General features: G+C 45.0%; 1 protein-coding gene across 1 annotated transcript in view; it reads right to left on the reverse strand.

The window, feature by feature from the left end:
* The window catches only part of POLR1E (RNA polymerase I subunit E), a 29,488-nt gene extending 10,586 nt beyond the window's left edge, over positions 1 to 18,902 (reverse strand). The window contains exons 1-9 of the mRNA XM_048851782.2: positions 18,779 to 18,902; positions 16,986 to 17,089; positions 13,422 to 13,498; positions 8,567 to 8,652; positions 7,693 to 7,748; positions 5,028 to 5,172; positions 3,617 to 3,724; positions 2,870 to 2,966; positions 1,016 to 1,149 (exon numbers count right to left, since the gene is read on the reverse strand). Of these exons, the coding sequence (XP_048707739.1) occupies positions 1,016 to 1,149; positions 2,870 to 2,966; positions 3,617 to 3,724; positions 5,028 to 5,172; positions 7,693 to 7,748; positions 8,567 to 8,652; positions 13,422 to 13,498; positions 16,986 to 17,089; positions 18,779 to 18,842 (871 nt within the window). The 5' untranslated portion in view covers positions 18,843 to 18,902. The remainder of the gene's footprint in view (positions 1 to 1,015; positions 1,150 to 2,869; positions 2,967 to 3,616; positions 3,725 to 5,027; positions 5,173 to 7,692; positions 7,749 to 8,566; positions 8,653 to 13,421; positions 13,499 to 16,985; positions 17,090 to 18,778) is intronic.
* Between the last annotated feature and the right edge of the window lie 1,824 nt (positions 18,903 to 20,726).

Consider the following 20,726-nt stretch of genomic DNA (forward strand, 5'->3'; position numbering starts at 1 on the left):
TAGCAGAAGGCTGGAGTAACTGTCATTAGAAGAGCCAGCTGGGTACTGGAAGTTTAGATGTGCATTTCCCACCAGATTTCTAAATTATTTCTGTCCAGAAACAAAACCAAACAAAAAATTTCAAAATTTCCTACAAGAAATTTCCAATAAAAATTGTTTCAGGCTGAAACTTTTAGTTTGGATAAAACCCCCAAAAAATTATTCTGAATTTTTACCTTTTAAAATGTCACATTATGGTTTATAAAGTGAAAAAAACTGAAATGAAAAGTCATTTCAAAATAGACAATCAAAATGTACTGTGTTGAAAAATAAATGGGAACTTATTGGAATCCTCTGTTCCAATCCTCCCCCCCAAATCTCATGGAAACAGACATGTTTCCGAAGAACCAGCATTTTCTGATGGAAAAATATTCAGTTGGAGCATTTCTGACAGGAGTTACTCTGGTCTTCACAATACCCTGATCTAAAATGGCAAAGTCCCTGATGAATGAAAATGGCAAGTTTACAGTCTTGTATTATTGGGGCTTCTATAATTTCAAGACAACGTACATTTTAGTGATAAGAAAATGCCATTTCTACTTCGTTTGTGACACGAACGTGTTGATTTGTTCTACACTCTGTTCACTGTTGAGGCATTAACTGCACAACACATCTCACTACTTGCTGTCAAGCTTGTGTCCCGTCCCCCTCATGCAGATTCAGCAACCGGTGCCGTGGGGAAAGAGAAAGGGTTCATTTTTCGTCAGTGTTTTTAGGTTGAGATTTTCACAGCATTCCAAAGGGCTTTGGGCACCAAATTTGTGCCTAACTGCCTTGGACTGCTTTCAAAATCTTAACCTTGGCCCAAAAGTGTACATGGGGATCAAACTGCTACCTTTGTCTGTTAAAGCTCATCTGTCATCTTGGTGGAATTTTATTTCTTTTCTGGGTTTAAGACTCCATTAGTTACAATACAAACCCCAGTCCACAGCTGAAAGGTAAGCAGGGCAGAGAGATGCTCCTGTTATTAACTCACGTTTCTTCTTAATCACTTTCTGGAAACTGAACTTGATGAGGACATCCAGAAACCACAGACACCGTGCCTTATGGTCCGAGCTGTCCTCACTTGGAGGCATGGACTTCAGTTCTTCTAGAACGAAGGAGCAATGGCTAAAAGGAAGAGAGGGAACATTCCTTAGAGCCAAGGGCATAAAGAAATGGGGTTATGGGTACAGCACACTAGGACAGGGGATGCCTGAGTGTAAGGAATACACAAATAAGGCCAAGTCTGCAGCTAGTTTAAATTTACAGAGCTCCACTAACTTTGATATGGCAAAGCCAATTTATGCCAGCAGAGGATCTGGGCTCGTGTGTATTCCTTTGTCAGAGCAACCACTAACCTGTCGTGCTCTACCCAGAACCTTTAAATGCACTAATGCTTAATGATGAAAGGCAGGAGTAGTATTCTCTGACCAGACAGGAGAGTCATGAGAAGGACATTTCCACCTAGGGAAGATATTGCTCTGAAAAGAAGTGCAGATGATCCTACAGTATACTAATATGGCGGACAATATCTGTCCAACCTGTGGGCCTGTATACTCTAACCGCAAACTTCACCAGAGCACAACGCTGTCTGCATCCATCCAAGGTCTATGTGGGCCTTTCATCTCCTCTTTATGGTTCCCCCTAGCCTAGACTCTCCAAACTTCAATGCATTCCCTGTTCGGCAGCTTGTCTAGAACAGTGCCCAGAATGGGGCCATCTGCCCACCATGCTCAGAATCACCATTTGCTTCCTGTTCATTTTAATATCCTTGCTAGTCTTCAAACCCTGGGATTTCCCACCCAGCTCCCTCCTCTGGCCCCCTGCATTTTTCACATTTACCTATCCTACCTCATCTCTTCCTATTTGCTAGCAAGTTCCTTACACTTCTCTTATTCCCATTCCCCCAAACAGCAGCCATCCTGGCTGCACCTAAACAAGCCGGCGGAGACTCTGCCTTTGGCTTCTGGCTGTTTCCTAGGTCCCCCAGCTCTCACTGTTATAAACTCTGCACACACAGATGCACGCCGCAAATTGCAGTCATCCCTCAGCCTGCTTCCTAGATTCCAACTCCTCCCACTGGGGCAGAGTTCCCAGATCAGGTTATATTCCAGGTTCACAATTCAGGTTATATCCCACCTTGTGATAAAGAGAACACAACAATGAAGGGGCTCATCTTATCCACCGTAGGAACCACAACTTTGAAGTCAGCGTTAAGAGGCTGTTATTACATCACTGAACATATTATTTTAAGAAAGAAATGAGTCTTTTTGGAACAAAGATAAACCTAACAGCCACAGCAGAAAATGTTAATAAGAACATAAGAACGGCCATACTGGGTCAGACCAATGGTCCATCTAGCTCAGAATCCTGTCGGCCAATAGTGGCCGGTGCCAGATGCTTCAGAGGGAGTGAACAGAGCAGGGAAATTTATCGAGTGATCCTTCCTCTGTCTTTCAGTCCTGCTTCTGGCAGTCAGAGGCTTAGGGATATCCAGAGCATGGGGTTGCATCCCTGGCTATCTTGGACAATAGACACTGATGGACCTATCCTCCATGAATGTTAAATGTCTAATTCTTTCATCTAGTGATCTGGTTCCAGTTGGCTAACAGGGTTTTGAAACAGCACTGACCTTATGTATCTGCTGATTCCTGGGGCTACTGGTCCATCAGATGAAACAGAATAATTCTAATGAAATCTGTCTGGAAATTCCACCAGGTATATACAGCTTCCTACGTGTCAACTAGGTTCTACAGGTGTTTTCCTTCATGCTAGAAGCTACTAATTTTTTCAACTCATTTCATTACAAGGAACTGACCACTATATTTGCCCCATCAATAAGCCTTACCTTTTCTCTTCTGTCTTCTTAAGGATCGCCTCAGGAGTAATGCTAACGAAAGCTGCCGCTGGAGTCTGCAGTGCTTCATATTCGGCAGGGGAGAGGACTGGAGAGATTTTAAGAAATCATAAAGAACACTGTGCTCTTCCCCATTGAGGATCTAGAAGCCCTTAACGACCATTAAGTTTCACAACAGCCCTGTACGGTAGGCAAGTCATGTAGATTTACATTACACAAAGGGCTGACTTCATCCATTGCGCAACTGCTCACAGCAACCACCACCACTAATATCTTAGAGCAGCGAAGAACAGTATGTCCGAATAACGCAGCCCGGGGAGATGTACTGTAGAGGAACAATCACAGGGACTGGAAGCCAGCCAGGATTAATGTCCCTGTAAGTTCTGATTTCATGATGAAGCATCTCCTCTGGTACTTGGGTCCACAGTCCAAATTCTACCCTTTGCTCCCCATCATACCCTTCATAACACTTACAGTTGACATCTACTTCACACTCACACAGGGGAAGGCACCAAAGCATCTCCTCTGGGAGAAGCCGCTCAAAAGGCAGGATATGTGACTTATAGGCCCAAAGCCCTAAGGCACACTCTCAAATCTTCTGTCCCCAGCGTTTTGGTCACGAACAGAAATTACTCCTCTCAAATGACACACAACTCTGCTGCTCACCTGAGTCTGGCCCTTTCCTTTAACTCAGTATTTTCAGCTGGGTAAAGCAGTGCCCTGCCCCATAAAGGATACTGTCCTCAAACCTGTAGACGTTCTCTGGTCTGTCAGCATCTTCCTGGCAGGGAGGTAGGAAGAGGGAGACATCTTGCACGTCATCCTGAGCGGCGTCACTGACTAAAGCTTTCAAAGCAAGCCGGAGATGAGAGAGTGCTTGAGCCAATGCTAACGTGAACAAAACCGCAAAGTGAACGCTCGTGTTTAGTGTCTGTCTGTGCCAAGGGAATTCTTAGTTAAAAACCAAGAACTCTTCTGGTTAGAGTTTTAAAGCTCGAAATGCGGTATGGTGTGTGTGGGGGGGATACTAGAAGCTTTTGAAATGACTAATAAATCAAACTCACGACAATGATTCTGCAAATTTCTATGGTTTTCCCCACTCTAAGTAGAGTTAGCTACGGTACACAGAGCAGTCTTGTGTGTGCAGAACAGAGTGCATTCTCCTACTGGGAGCTCTTTTGGATCATAGAAATGGAGGCCTGGAAGGGACCTCAGGAGGTCACCTTTTCCATGCCCCCACACTGAGGCAGGATTAGGTATACAAGACCATCTGACAGGTGTCTATGTAACCTGTTCTTAAAAAACCTCCTCGTGACAGAGGGATGGGGACTGTCTTCTTATTGTCCGTTTGTACAGCGCCTAACACAGTGGGGCCCCAATCTCCACGCAATACGGAAATAATATTACTATAAATAAAGAGCCTAATTCACCATGGTGGTTCGCCACAGTTTTATGCCACTGTCATCACTTCGTTGCTTGCAACTCTGGGGACTTGCAAAACCCCATCTGGAGCACGAAAGAACACGGCGACACAATACTGTGGAACTGGAGCAAGAGCAGCCTTCGCTTCTGCTGCTCGTCTGATCCGAAGCCCAGACCCGCAGGACTGACAGGGTGACTTAGCTTGTCGGTTTTAAAGCTTTGGGGTCAGCTGGTCCTTTATGCCGGCCTGATGCGGTATCATTCTTTAAAGGATAAAGTCTGACAGGTTCTGTAAACGAATGTTCTATGCGAACAGCTCACAGAACAGATGGAGAGAATAACTTTCCAGGACCCTCTGCTCTGCTACCAGAGAGTTGAGCTGGGCAAGGAAGAGAACGTATGATTCACCAAGTTATAAGCACTGTGATCAGAACGAGAAGATTGGATCTCGGTGTGCTTCTAGCAGAGACGGCTGCACGACTCTCTCCCACAATGGTCGTTTGTTAGTTTCTAGCTGCTCAAATTTCTCCAATGCCACTACTATAGAGTTCACCACTCTGCTTCATTTAACACTCAAGGCAAAGCCGCCTCTCCCTCCCCTAGCCCTTGAGGTGGGAGAATCCTCTGAATACATTAGAGGAGGGAATAGACACAATGAATTAGCAAGTCTCCAAAAACCCAACAGGGAGGCTTGCTGCTGCTCTTCTGCATCACTCTTGTTACTTACCAGCAACACCTTTTGTCTCTATGATGTTTTCGGCTGCTTTTGTCACAGCCACATTTAAAGTCTCACTGCCAACTTGGTGCATCCTTCGAGAGTTCAGGGCTCGCTTCTGCTTGTTGGTGCCAAAGGCTTCAATACACGAATCCACCTGCACAAGAAACCGATCCAAGTTACTGTACCTAGAGACGGAGGTATGCTCTTTGGAAGGTGTTGGAGGGAAGCAGGAGATAATGCACCCTGAATAGGACGGGCTGCTATTGGATTCTACCTTTCAAAGGAAAGGAAACACATGTCACAGATCTGTAGGACCAAATTCGCTGCCCAGTTACAGCGGTGCTCCTCTACTGGTGTTAACCAGTATGAATGAAAGGAAAACTCAGCCTTTAGATTACAGTCCAGTCCAAGGCAGAGACGGCTTTTTTTTTAAAAAAAAAGCAAAAACTAACAAGTACGGAATGAATGAGTCACTAGAAACAAAAAGAGAGGAGGCATGATTTTCAGTATGCCCCCGCAGTGACCAAGTGCTAGTGAATCTGAACAATAAGCTGCGAACTAAGACCATGATCCTGCAAATGGATCTCCATGGGCAAATCTGTGGGAGTGCACTGGTTTCAGACCCCAAGCTGACAGTGGTGTCTGCCTGCCTGGATCTGACCACAAGACCATGGCCTAATGCCTATTTGTAAGAGGGCCATCAACTAATGGAACATTAGACAAAATCCATAAACAGAGTTTCTATTCGATGTACAGTAACTAAATGCAGAGGGTTGGGAAAGCTAGCGCTCCTTTATTAAAAATTGTAAATTTCACTTTTGCTTTGAGCGTCCAAAAGGGTGATCAGGTTATAGCTACAAAGTGTAGGGTCTAAAAAGAAGTAACAACAGACTTACATTGGAATAAAAATGTATTTTTTCCCTCTCCGAGATAGTGATTAAGGCCCTGATTCTGCAAAGACTTATGCACATGCTTAACTTTACACATTGCAAGTAGTCTTCTTGTCTTCCATGAGAACACCCACCATGCATAAAATTAAGGACATGCATAAGTCACATGCGTAAGTCACTGCTGAACTGCCGTCTGTCTACATTTAAGGATTAGAATAATAGAACTATGGGGCTGGAAGAGACCTCAATAAGTTATCAACTCCAGCCCCCAAACATTGAGGCAGGACCAAGTAAACCTAGACCATCCCTGGCAGGGATTTGTCCAACCTGTTCTTAAAAACCGCCAGTGAGGGGATTCCACAACCTCCCTTGGAAGCTTCTTCCAGAGCTTAACCGCCCTTAGAGTTAGAAAGTTTTTCCTGCTACCTAACCTAAATCTCCCTTGCTGCAGATTAAGTTCATTATTTCTTGTTCTACCGGCAGCAGACATGGAGAGCAATGGATCCCCTATCCTCTTTGTAACCGCCCTTAACAGATTTAAAGACTGTTATCAGGGTCCCCCCCCCATTCTTCTTTTCTTAAGAACAAACAGTTTTTTAATCTTTCCTAAAAGTCAGGTTTCTAAATCTTTTATCATTTTTGTTGCTGTCCTCTGGACTCTCCTCACTTTGTCCACATCCTTCCTAAAGCGTGCCCTTCCCCCTCCGTCCCTCAGAACTGGACCCAGGACTCCAGCAGAGGCCTCACCAGAGCAGGACAATGACCTCCCATGTCTTACACAGGACACTCTTTATACACCGCAGCATAACAGGGTTTTTTGCAATGGCATCACACTGATGCCTCACTCAGTTTGTGAGCCAGTCCAGCACCCAGATCCTTCTCAGCAGTACCACCACCTCGCCACTGACTCCCCACTTGGTAGTTGTGCAGTTGTTTCTTCCTTCCTAAGTGAAGTACTTTGCACTTGTCTCTATTTCATGTCATGTTGCTGAATTCTGACCAATTCTCCAAATTGTCAAAGTCCTTTTGAAATCTAATCCTGTCCTCCAAAGTTCTTGCAACCCCTCCTCCAATCCCCCCGGTTTGGTGTCATCCACAGATTTTATAAGCATATTCTCCACTCCACTATCCAAGTCATTAATGACAATAGTGACTAGTACTGGATCCAAGAATGAACCACGTGGGACCCCACTAGATACAGCCTACCAGTCTGACAGCAAACCATTGATAACTACTCATTGAATATGATGTTTTCAACCAGCAGCGCACCCACCTAATAGTAATTTAATATATTCCTCATTTCCCTAGTTTGCTTATAAGAACATCATGCGGGTCTGTGCCAAAACCCTTACTAAAAAGCGAGATATATCATGTCCTCCGCCAGGGCCGTCCCTAGCTATCCTGGTGCCCTACACAGCTGCGTACTTTGCATGTCTACCGCTTCCCCCCACGAGGCCACGAACCCTGTCAAAGAACAATTCAGACTAAACTTGTTCTTTGTGAACATGCTCTAGGTAAACTTAAAATAAATCGGCGAACACACCCCAATCTTTTGGTGGCCATTAGTCTATTTAACGTTTAGCCAGTTCATAGAACCACCACCAAAGCTACAATAAGGATACAACTGCTGCTGTTACACCACTTCAAATCTATTGCCCAGCTTCCGAACATACTAAAAATGCTGAACTACACCCATTAATGGCAAACGTGGACAAACCATTTCTAGACTAGGATCGTTTGCTGAGGGTAGCCCGGTGATTATGTTAGGAAAACAAAACTTTTACCTTCTCTCTGTAGGATTTATTCTGATACTCTGACGGGTCGTCATCTATTAAATCATCTACAAAAAGACCAAAAATGAGTACACATAGGTATAACTGTGCTACTGTGTCTTCATTCACACTGTGCCAGAACCCGGCAAACAAGTGCGCAGGTTCTCACACCTGATACTCGAGAATTTAAAAAAGGATAAACTGAGATGCTAGACAGCATCTGACAGAGACTGGGCAGTCGTGTTACTGCAAAGAGCATTCAGACTTTGGTTTGATACATCAGAAAAGGTGTGTCCTGGATTATACCAACATCAGGATCACCTTGTGCACCAAGGAAACAATTCATTGGGGATACTCAATATTTTCCTCTAGGCTTGCGGCAATAAAAGCAGCCCTGCTGAAGAACTGTGCTGCCAGGGATTATTTTATTTCCCAGAAAGTGGCGATTCAGTCTCTGGGCCTGTTTAGTTCTAGCCTTCTCCTAAGCAGAAGACACAAAGGACGATAACACCAAAACACGACCTGAAACCATTGATTGGGATTAAGTTCAACGTTTTCCACCTTCCACCCTGATTTACTCTAACTCCCCCCCACACCACCACCACCACCCACACACAAACACTTCCTAAATATTACCTCATAGCTTGCAACGTGGAAAACAGTAAAAGGGAGAGTTGTAGCTAGCTCGTTAAAGCACCGGAAAAAAAGTGTATTATGGGGGCATTCTCCAATCCGCTTGCGCTCTTTCACTCAGGGACCATTAAGAATATCTGTGACATTGGACTGATGGAGATAGGAGCCAAACTGTAGGCAGCAGACGGAGTGAAATGCACACGGAGTGCCGATGTACCGTGCCGTCTGTGGCAGAGTTCAGTCTTTTACTTACCTGACAACAACGGCTGCATGTTGAATAATTCAGCATTATAGACTTCCATTTGTCCAGCGTCCTTATCTAACACACCGACAAAGTACCTGTGGAGAGCAGAGTGAGGGATGATTAACCAGAGATGATCATAAGTGAAATACATTAGCAATATTATATGGCCCAGTGCTCTTCATGACCCTCCTTCTCCCTCCTGTCCCCAGCAGGGACCGATTTTTTCCATCGCAACAACTAGAACTTCACAGTAAAATGAGTTCCATAAAAGCCACATAGGAGGCCTGATTTTTAACCCTGAAGTCTCAAATGAAGGCATCTAAATTAGCCTCCAGGCACACAGAATGAGCGTTGAGGTGCTTAACTGTCATATTCTATTCTCTTTCTTGTATGTATTTGCAGGGATCCTAACAGCTCCTCTAAGCAGGATCTCATTAGGTGCACTGTCTGGTTTCAGAAGCTTAAGAATGACGTTTTTCTAGGGCTCCCTGGGCTCAGGATCTGTACTATCTGGAATTTAAAGGATAAAGATATTTCAAATGCTGACTTCGTTCTCAAGCAAATAATTAAAGATTGGATGGCTCTTTTTAAAGCTCAGATTCCACGTGGCCGTTCTCTGATTATTAATGGCCCCTTGAACCTAAGGTTTGGGCTACACTTAAAACGAACACCAGCATAGCTGCATTAGTCAGAGGTGTGAAACATCACACCCCCAGCCAACATAACTATGATGACAAAACCCCCAGTATAGACGCAGCTATGCCAACAGAAGAGTGCTTCTGTTTGGGGAGGCAGTGTTCCTACACTGAAAGAAAGACTCCTTCTGTTGGTTTAACCTGTATCTATGTTAGGAGGCTATGCCAGCATATACGCATGTCTACACTAAAGCTTAAGTCTGACAGCATCCCAGAAACTGACTCTACTTTCTCCACTACTGAGAAAACAGATTTTTTTGCAGGACCAAAGTAGCTCATTTTAAAGAGATCTAGCCCTCCCTTTCTTTCCGGCCAGCAGTTCAGAGGGATAAGATGGATGGTTCACTTTGCTGCTGTCCAGACGCGCATGGCTTGAGAAAATGTGTGTTTTTCCTATTTTCGCCTAACTCTGAGGACCAGGCTGGATCTTTCTCTCATGCACCTGGCAGCCTAGGACATTCATTTAATGTTGGGTTTGGCAAGGTTTTCAGCTGGCTTGTGCTGGATCTGCCCCCCTCTGCCATTTTTAAAACTGGAACTGACTTGGTGAGGACCAAGTATGGCTACAGCATGACACCAGGCATTCAGGTGTGCTGAGCTGGGGGAGAAATTCTCTCTACTGTCTTGTCTATTTCACGGGAGCAGTTCAACTAAAGGCATAATTTCAAACTGATTCAGTTCAACAGTGCATCATCGAGCTAAGCTGAAGCGACATAAGCCACTTCAAATTGAATTCAGTGTCTCTGCAGGGTTTAGACAGGGACTAAGAGCAAAAATACAAGTCTAGTAGCTAATAAAACTTGGGACATTTCAGGAACAACTATGGACGAGTAACTGCTAGAAGCTTGATGGAGGCAATGCCTGGTCTTTGGGTTGTGGAGAACCGCAACCCCATTGGTAGCTCCTTCAAGTAGACCAGAGTTGGGCAAACTACGGCCCGCGGGACCGTCCTGCCCGGCCCCTGAGCTCCTGACTGGGGAGGCTAGTCCGGCCCCTCGCCTGCGGTTTCCCCTCCCACGCAGCCTCAGCTCGCTGCACCACCGCCGCAATGCTCCGGGCGGGGGCTGCGAGCTCCTGGGGCAGGGCAGCTGCAGAACGACGGCCTGGCCCGGTGCTCTGTGCTGCGCGGTGCGTGGTTGGCTCCAGCCGGGCAGAGCAGCTGGGAGCACCGCCAGCCACCGGTGCTCCAGGCAGCGCGGTAAGGGGGCAGGGAGCGGGGTTGGATAGGGGTTGGAGCGGTCAGAGGGCGGGGAACAGGGGGGTTGAATGGGGGCAGGAGTTCTGGTGGCAGTCAGGAAGGAGAGGGGGGGTTGGATGGGGCAGGAGTCCCGGGGGAGGGGGGGCGTCAGGGGGCGAGAAGCAGGGGGGTCGGATAGGGGCCGGGCCACTCCTGGCTGTTTGGGGAGGCACAGCCTCCCCTAACCGACCCTCCATACAATTTCTGAAACCCGATGCGGCCCTCAGGCCAAAAAGTTTGCCTGCCCCTGAACCAGACAAAAAGAATGAGTCACACTAAGTTGAATGGAGAGGAAAGGAATAAAAAAAGGGATGGGGTCTGAAGCCTCTAAACAAAGAAAAACCCACAGAAAGAAAGAGCACCCTACTCAGACTAGCCAGGTGTCCTCACACCTAAGGAAGCTACGTTTCCACCCCTCCAGCTTCAAGAACTGGCCTCACATTAGCCAGGCACATGTCTAGGGCTCTGCAGCAGCTGTTCCAAGGATTGATTACATCATTAAAACGGTCTCTTAATCATGCCCAACGATATGAGTGTTCCGAGATGGAGTCCTACGCTGGTATAAAATTGCATATCACTGATATTTGTAGCATAGATGTTCATTAGACTAACTGGGTCTCAATTGAATTCTCCAGACACAAGCATAAAACCGCCCCCAGAGTCTTGTTGCAGTGACAGTGTTGTAAATTAAGTTCTGTCACAATTAAAGTCGCAGCTCTCCTCGTTTCATTTGAGACAGAGGAGAACAAAACCCCATGACCTGCATGTAATCAATCTCTTTCACCTTTTAGACGATCTGAGTCCTGGATTTCCTGCTACAGCCACTCTTGGGCTGCTTAACAAAATGGTGAGTAGCAGAAAGGGACTTGCTTTTAATCGACTCCTCTAGAACCCAAGCACATCAGGAAACTCAAGTTTAGAAGTCCCTTGTCCCTGCTCCACTCTCACATGATCCAGAACAATCCAGAACCGAGCGGATTTGTTCTCGTCCCACCCAGCAATATGGAAATTGTTACGAGGCACAGAATCGGCAAAAGTATGTCAACGCAGGTCTGTTACCAGTACAGATGTGACTAGGACTCAGACTTGACAGACATTTCTGAAGTCCACCCTTTTCATCCTCCACTGGTATATATTAAATTTAAGAGACACATCACGTCAAATTTGACCCCAAAATGCAGGTTCTCTAGTAAAATATAATTGTCTCTAAATCTAAGACAAAACTAGCTGCAAAGTTCAAGTTGTAAGCACCAGAGGCATCTGCCTGAAAATCAGTTTAGTTGGAGGAACAGAAACCCAGTTCTAGGGTCTTATCCGCTTTCCACATCTAAGGCAGGATTTTCACAGCTGCTTTAGGGATCTGGACGTTCAATTACCAATGGATTTCAATAGGATTCCTCACAGATAAGCATATGAGTAAGTTTTTGCAGGATCAGGGCCTTATATGATTTTATTATCCAGTTCCTACGGCAACAAACCTTGTTGTACTGTTAGGACTATTGCTTGAAGTCATGTAAAAGCTTGTTTTGTTCTTTTTCTCTCACTAGTTATGTACACAACAAAACCTAATTTAGACTCGAATTTGACCTGACAGTGTCTCTTAGGGATGCTCCTCCTTCTGCCTGCGCACATATTAAACTTCCTTTGACATTAATGGGAATGTCGGTGTGCCTCAAGGGAAGAACAGATACTCTTAACCGACCCAACAGGATTATTTGCTGTTGACGTTTTCTGGATCCACTAATTCCAAAGGTTTCTATCAAAACCAGAGGTTTCCTTACTTACAGTTCCTAGATCAAGCAAGACTTGATAAAACAACATTATTACTACTAACATTCGCTTGGATGTGCCAATATCTGTTATCTTTTTCTTATCCTTCCCAATGAAAATACCATCACTTCATATGTGTTTCCCTTTCTCATGTATGGCAATGGTTCTCAACCAGGGGTACGTGTCCCCTCTGTGGGTATGCAGAGGTCTTCCGAGGGTACATCAACTCATCTAGATACTTGCCTAGTTTTACAACAGGTACATAAAAAGCACTAGCGAAGTCAGTACAAACTAAAATTTCATACAGACAGTGACTTGTTTATACTGCTCTATACACCATACCCTGAAATGTAAGTACAATATTTATATTCCAATTAATTTATTTTATAAATATATGGTAAAATAAAAAAGTCAACAGTTTTTCAGTACTAGTGTGCTGTGACGCTTTTGTATTTTTGTGTCTGAGTTTGTAAGCAATTCTTTTTTAAGTGAGGTGAAACTTGGAGTATGCAAAACAAAATCAGACTCCTGAAAGGAGTTCAGAAGTCTGGAAAGGTTGAGTACCACCTGTATATGGAACAGTCAAGTAGATCATCAAGATTATCAAGCTTTTGTCCTGCAACTGCCCAGTGATCATGGAAGACCAAGGAATCCTCTGCATATATCAGGTACAGATTCTGCCAAATTTGAAGGGTGGCTTATTAAACTGGATTCTGCAACATCAATGTCTCTCCTCGGTGATGTTACTTACTGTTTTTTGGGGTTTTTTTAATCCAAATCTTCTTAACCTGATGTACATATATATTGCATGGCCATATTTTTCAGCAGCACTCAGCACCTCTCATTGAGAACAATCATAGAATCTCAGGGTTGGAAGGGACCTCAGGAGGTCATCTAGTCCAACCCCCTGCTCAATGCAGGACCGATCCCCAACTAAATCATCCCAGCCAGGGCTTTGTCAAGCCTGACCTTAAAACAATGGGAGCTGCAAGGCGCTGAATGCTTGAAAATCTGCCCCTCTTCCTTTCCGATCCTCAGCAAAAGCTGAGCTCTTCTGAAAATCTGTCCCCGCATTTATAAACAGCACAAATGAAAAGGAAAAGAGAAGAATCAAGTAAACAGAACAACTGCTTTACCCTCCTCCTTTGCACACACCCCATACCTGCAGAGGGAGTTACATTTCAAGACTCCTGAGCCGAAGTTTTTTCCCACATAAGAAAGCCTGTTTGTCTCCGAAGTCTAAAATACAAAGAAAAATAACTTTAGCGGTGGGGTACTTGTGACACAAATTCTCCATGTGCACCGAACTTTCTAACCAAGCTATTACGTTCTTTTTTTCTGGGTATCAGATACCAGTTCTCCAAACAAAAGACGTTTTTAACTTGTCTACTTTTAGGGAAATTTTCTCATCAATTCTATTAAAAAACAACACACCAATATTTCCCAAATAAAGTCTTAAAAGAGACAACATTTCTTATGACTGAAAGAACCCAACCTTGTAAATAATGCTACCTTCACATTCACCTAGAGCAGTGGTTCCCAAACTCGTTCCACCGCTTGTGCAGGGAAAGCCCCTGCCGGGCCGGTTTGTTTACCTGCCGTGTCCGCAGGTTCGGCCAATGGCGGCTCCCAGTGGCCGCGGTTCACTGCTCCAGGCCCATGGGAGCTGCTGGAAGCGGCGCGGGCCGAGGGACATACTGGCCACCCTTCCCGCAGCCCCCATTGGCCTGGAGCAGTGAACCGTGGCCACTGGGAGCCGCGATCAGCCGAACCTGCGGACACGGCAGGTAAACAAACCGCCCCGGCCCGCCAGGGCCTTTCCCTGCACAAGCGGCAGAACAAGTTTGGGAACCACTGACCTAATGGAAGGTAAGAACACTTTACGTGGAAGTTATTGCCTTCACAGTGCTAACAGTATTTCTGGTTAACTTCTGAGCAGGCTTAGCATTGTCGTGAACTCTGGAATTCAAAAACACAGCTAGAACGTCTTGTCCGCAATAGTTAAACCTAAAAGCGATGGTTTGTAATAGAAATGCTGTAACTAGTTAGAGCTAAAAATGTAGAGAAATTAACTATCTTTGCTATTAAATTTAAGGTGTTATTTCAGGTGCTTTAGTTAAAGTTACATCCAGCCTTCCATTGTAACTGTTGCTCATAACTTCCTGAAAATTAATTCTCCTCCTGCATTGAAAATTGCTGTGTTTTGTCTCAATTCCAAGGTTATTCCTGGGGGAGTGGTAGTGTGAGTAAAATTAATTCAGTGAGTTTTTTAAATGTAATTTTAATACACACAAGCCCACACTATCATTATATATGCACACACGCTTTTGAAAAACTGGACTTGTTTATGTGCCCTTGGACTCAAAAATAACTGAACTTTAAAACTTCATTGCATCGTCAGTTTACGTCCCCAATCCCGACAGCTGAGTGCGAATCAGCCACTCTGAAGAGTTCACAGGATCAGGGCCTACATTTCAAAATTATTTAAATAAAGAACGTGGGGACATCTGCAGTACAAAATCTGTACCTAGTTTGTGCTTGAATAGGTGTATACTAGTCAGTAGTACTAACTGCGTAACTCCACAATAACTCAGGTAAGGTTTTTCCTTTTCTGGCCTTTGGCTTGTTTCTCTTTCCACTAAAGCCAATGCAAGCAAAACTTTCACACAAGAGAATTCAATCATAACAAAAACTACAGCAATGCAAATGTTAAGGTTAGAAATGTACACATGAAAGAAATCAGAAAATGCAACATGTTTTTTGCAGTCATCTTAGCCGGCCAACTCTGCAAATAATAGCTTTACTTTTTTATTAGGTATGCTGTTAACCATATAGCCTAATATATACAGTATGTGCAACATGGGAAAGTCAATATTACTTTCAGAATCCATGACTTTGGGTGTTTAATTTGGTAACCTTAACTATATTACTGCAGTGGTATTTTGCATTTAACATATGAGCCAGAGCAATTCAAACTTGCGGCGTTCTGCATTATTGAACCCCGTTACCATCCCTTTATATAATTGGCATTAATATACTTGAAGTACATTGTTTGGTAAGCTATATGGTCTTAGGTTCATTCTGTGTCTGATCATGAATTGCTTTGACAAAGCAAAATTATGCTTTCATACCTGTCAACACAATAATACTCAGTACTACTTCCTGAGGTTACAGTGACATCTTGTGGTTTTGTAGACTAAAGACTCCAGAATACATGCTTTTAGAGACTTGAGGAGCTCCAGGTATCAGTGCACAGACTATTCCTCATATTAACAAGGCACACAGATGGGCTAACTCAAAGCTACACGCAAAAGCTCTTACCCCCTCTCCCCCGATGCCATTGTTCCAAGCAGCGGCTTTTTCCATTTAAGCTTCTGCTACCACTTTCCCTCGATCCAGTCTGATTTCTGCTGCTAAGAACAGTTTCTCTGCCCTGCAAGCTGAAATAAGGGTCTGGACATATCCAGAATCTCATAAAATACCATAAAGTGGAATGGTTTAATTTTGGGGTTTGTGTTTTGTTTTTAATTCACATAGAGGGTTCATCAACAAAAGGCTGTTACAAGGAGGAGGGAGAAAAATTGTTCTTCTTCACCTCTGAGGACAGGACAAGAAGCACTGGGCTTAAATTGCAGCAAGGGAGGTTTACGTTGGATATTAGGAAAAACTTCCTGTCAGGGTTGTTAAGCACTGGAATAAATTGCCTAGGGAGGTTGTGGAATCCCCATCGTTGGGGATTTTTAAGAGCAGGTTGGACAAACACCTGTCAGGGATGGTCTAGATAATACTTAGTCCTGCCATGAGTGCAGGGGACTGGACTAGACGACCTTGTCCCTTCCAGTTCTATGATTCTATGACTGGCTACTTTCTCTTTCAAGGGGCACGACCAATTTGAAATCTAAACAATTTTTTTTTTTAAAGTTAGTTAAAAACTGCTTCAGTTACTACACCTGCTTAAATCCCCCTCCTAATTTATGATGCTTTACAATCACATTTGTCTTAATGTTTTCCTCTCCACTGCTGGGGCAGGTAGGGGTGGAGACCTACAAAACAACAGCCCAATTAAAGCCCTGCTCCTACAATCAGATCCATGCCAGCAGACCCACAGACAACCCTACTGGGAACAATGAGGTGCCATGCAGATCCAATGTCAGGATTGGGGCCTATCTCCTTATACAAGAGAACCAGTGAAAATGACTGTACATGAAGAGGATGTCAAATGCACAAAGAAAACAAAAACCGGATACAAAACAGAGATTTTCCTTCACCATGGGAATTCACAGACTGGATCAGACCCAAAATTCATCTAGTCCAATATCTGTCTCCAAATGTGGGCAGTTCCAAATACTTCAGAGGAAGGTACAAGAACTCCAAAATAGCAGATGAGGGATAATCTGCCACCACATTAGAGCTCACCTTGATGTCTAATCACTTAAAACCTGAAGCAAAAGATTTAACAATCATTCAAAATGTGTTAGTCATTATAATGCTACATATTTTATATCCATACAATATCTTTCATTTCTTGTAATCTTAGGTGTTACACCTGCAACAGTAGCAGGTTACAAAAATATACAAAAGTGAGATTTTTTATTTCAGTGTCCCTTGACATATTTTTCAATACTTCTTGGCAAAAACATCCTGACTGACAAAGACAAAAACCTGATAATAAACAGGGATCTGATGTTTCACTGCAGAACTCTTGTACAATGACAAACAAACTTACCAAGATTCTTTGGTGTTTCTTTCTGGGATTAGTCGCGTCTTTGCTTTTGTATAAAGTAAAATCCATGTTTTCAGAATTCTGCAGTTTTCCATTTGAAAATTGAACTGTAATAAATTTGTAAGGAGAAAGCATTTGAAACAGTACAGACAAAGGTAAACCTATGTTTAAAATAAAAATGTTTATAAGAATGCCAGGAAAGAGGTTGTTCTTAATGACAATTTTGGGCAGCCTGAGTTATATCAGAGTTAATTTCAGAATACAAGTGGGTTTTTTTTTTTTTCCAGAATAATTACTCCACTTTGGAAGCCAACTAATTATTCTGGAATAAAGTGACTTTTCTCATGGCACAGTATCCACGCAGGAAGTTAGTCTGGAATATCTACTGCAGAACAGTTTACTCTGCAATGGTTATTCCACTCAATTTCCGAGCATAAACAGGACATTATTATTGTGCTACGGGTGTAGAGCAAACGGAGGGTCACTAAACCTGAGATGTCAGTAATTTGTCCTGAGTAAGATGCCATAGACTCTCCCTGGCAAGGCTAGACCAAGCTTGACACTACAGAAGGATCTCATCAGACATGATTTGAAAGATTCTGCTATTTGCCCCAACTGAGATAAGGGCCCACTGTCCTACGAGCTGTACAAACACAATCAGAAACAGACCCGGAAGAGCGTACAATTCCTCCATCACTGACAATTTTGAAATCAAGATGAGTTGTTTTTTCAAAAAGATCTGCTCTAGGAATTATTGTGGGACAAGTCTTTGGCCTGTGTTATGTAGGAGGTCAGACTAGATGATCACAATGGTCCCTTCTGGCCTTGGAATCTATGAATTTCAACAATCTTTTGAATATAGACTGCTCCCTGAATTTAACTTTAACAGTTGGAGACTATTCGTATAATGTTCCACACATATTTATGTTCATGAATCTATGTTGACTGCAGACTTCAAAGGGACCGCGCACACGCATTCACTCATTTGCTTTCTTGGAGCAGGGCCTGAATGCAGCACAGTGCAAAAAACACACTGTAATAACAAGGCTGGTGTCAAAACACAGCAAAGGAGCAGCTTAGAGACAAGCAGCCTGCCCTCCAGAAAACTGCCTTCTAGCTTTATTTGTCTTTCACTGACTTTAATGTAGGGTTGATTATTTTTAAGAATGTATTTAATAGCTAAAATTCTGCATTTTTTTCTTGAAATCCCACAGGTTAACATTTGGTCATGCCTCCAAAAACTGAGTTCAGCTGCACGGTGGCGCATGCCAGGCCAGTGTAGCACCTCAGTCCTCACAGACATCAGCTACAGACGCCGAACAACGGGCCAGGGAGAGGGCTTCCCCCCTGAGGTCAGCAGAGCGCTTCCCTTCCCGGGCAAGCAGGAGGAAGGAGCAGCCCACCGAAAGGACTAATCCGACCAAGGTGGGGTCTGCAGCCTTCGTTCAGGAGGACCCGGGGAGATCCCACGGGCCAGCTGGGAAGGATGAAACCCACCAAGCCAGCAAATGTCTCTGAGATGAAGCCGGGCACTGGGCTGCCCCCGGCTACACGCCCACCCCGAGCCCGGACAGCCCCGGCGAGACCCGTGCAGGGCGGGGGGGGTGGGTGGCTGCGCGGCCGGTGCCCCGACTCCCGGGCGGCGGCGGCGGCGGCTGGGGGGCGTGGGACAGCAGCGCCCCTGGCCGGGCAGCCCCCGCGCACCGCGTGGCGCAGGAGGCCGCGCAGCCACGGCCCGGGGGCGCACGGGCGAGCGCGGCCCTTGCTCCACCCCGCCTCTGGGGCGCGGCTCTTACCGAGCGGGGCGCTCTGGGCCTCCTGGGGGTCCCCCCGGTAGCACCAGCGGGCGGCAGCGGCCATGGCGCGGCTCCTCGCGGCCGGCTGGAGACCGCCTCCCGGCCCGCCCCGCCCCGGCCGCGATCGCCGCCTACCGCCGGCCGGCGCACGGCGCTGGAGACGCCCCCCGCCGGGCCCTGCGCTGCGCTCAGTGGCCCGCTGCGCGGCGGAGAGCTGCCCTGCCGCCGGGTCGGCGCGCCGGTCCGCGGGCCGCTCAGCGCTGGTCTCCCCCTGCCTCGGGCTCGCAGCTGCTCCGATTCACGAGGAAAGGGGGCCTGGGGCCGTCTCATTTCTGGGGCCGCCTCTGCATCTTCTGCGGACAGTGATATTTTTGTAACCAGTTTTGTGCCTTGTGTCAACCCTAAGAGGACAAGAGGAATTGCAAGCCGTGGGCAGTATCTGCATTAAATACAGCAGGGTTGGAGCAAGCTTCTGAAGAGCTTCCGAGGAAGTACGTCCACTTACCACGACATGGCAAATGTCGGGAGACTATTACAATCAAACATAACACACTGACCGAATAGATCGCTTGGCAACAGACCTACCACCATCTGCGTCCTTTGGTCAATAACACTTTCGCAAAGAGACCCCGTCTGCTGTTCATTGCTGTTTAATTTCAGTCAAAGTTGTGCCTGGTTTACTAAGAACTTCAGGAGTTGCCCCATTATATTTATTATTTGAAGGGCTGAACTTTATGAGTGTGACCCACAATTTTAAACTGTCCATCTTAAGCAAGAGCTGAGGTGTCTCTCTCAGGAAGAAAGGCAGAGTGTGGGGGGCGGGGGGAAGGGTGCGTTTGAGAGAAAGGAGACCCTGTTTCACCAGAGCTCATTTGAACTCTTGTTTCAAAAGCCTCTTTTATCATTTGGGGCTGCACCATAGCTTAGTCCGGTCCAGAATAGTTATTTCCTTTTTTGCCATCTGTTCTTTTGCGAAACCACATCCCTATTTGACAACTAATGATTCTTCCTGTTCCCAAATGTACATAAATAGTTGTCAATATTATCCTTAAGCACTCTGCTTCCAGTTGAGGTCCCCTCACACACATATACCCCCTTTCTCTAGGGACAGTTGTTGGTCTACTTACAACTATCACTTGGCTAACAGTCAACTTTTAACATTCTTCAAAGAACATCGTAGTGGCCAGTCTTTGGGTACATGTTAACTGGAGTGTGTGTCCCCCAGACCAGCTTTCTAGACCAACAGTTTTCTGTCATGCCAACAGGAAAAAAGTGTAGACAAAGGATATTAGGTAGAATTTTGATATTAATAAGATAAGAGATATGAGGTGTCTTTGGATAGCAATACAAAACAATTCTAGGAATAATATATCCAGATACAGGTAACTATCATAGATGACAGGTTTCAGAGTAACAGCCGTGTTAGTCTGTATTCACAAAAAGAAAAGGAGTTCTTGTGGCACCTTAGAGACTATCATAGATGTTGATGAGTCTCATTGGCTGCAGGCTGCTGATTCTTTAAGAAGTGAATTAAAACAATCTGCATGAAGGGAGGGAAAAGCTGAATGATAGATGGTGCCCATAGCCATTGTCTCCTCTTGTTGTCACAGCCTATGTCAGTCTGTCACTTCGGAGCCTATGGTTGAGGTAAGCTTATTTTAGATCACAGAGAAGCAGGACACTGTGTTATTTCTGTTTTAAAATAAGTCACACTGTACAGATACTTGAACTCAAGCTTGCAAAATCCTTTGGGAGCTACCACTGCTCCTCTTGACCTATATTGCATGATGTCATTTGTGAAATTACTGGCATCCATAGGAAGACCTTGACACAGCACATTGCAACGATGGATGGAAGGAAGAAAATCCTGCTCGCACTGCAATGTTAATTTTTCTTCCTGTCTACTGGCTGGTTCGTGCAAGAGGATAGAGTCTGCTGCTACCAACCA

The sequence above is a fragment of the Caretta caretta genome, chromosome 5, assembly GCF_965140235.1.
Source record: "Caretta caretta isolate rCarCar2 chromosome 5, rCarCar1.hap1, whole genome shotgun sequence".
Taxonomy (NCBI): Eukaryota; Metazoa; Chordata; order Testudines; family Cheloniidae; genus Caretta; species Caretta caretta.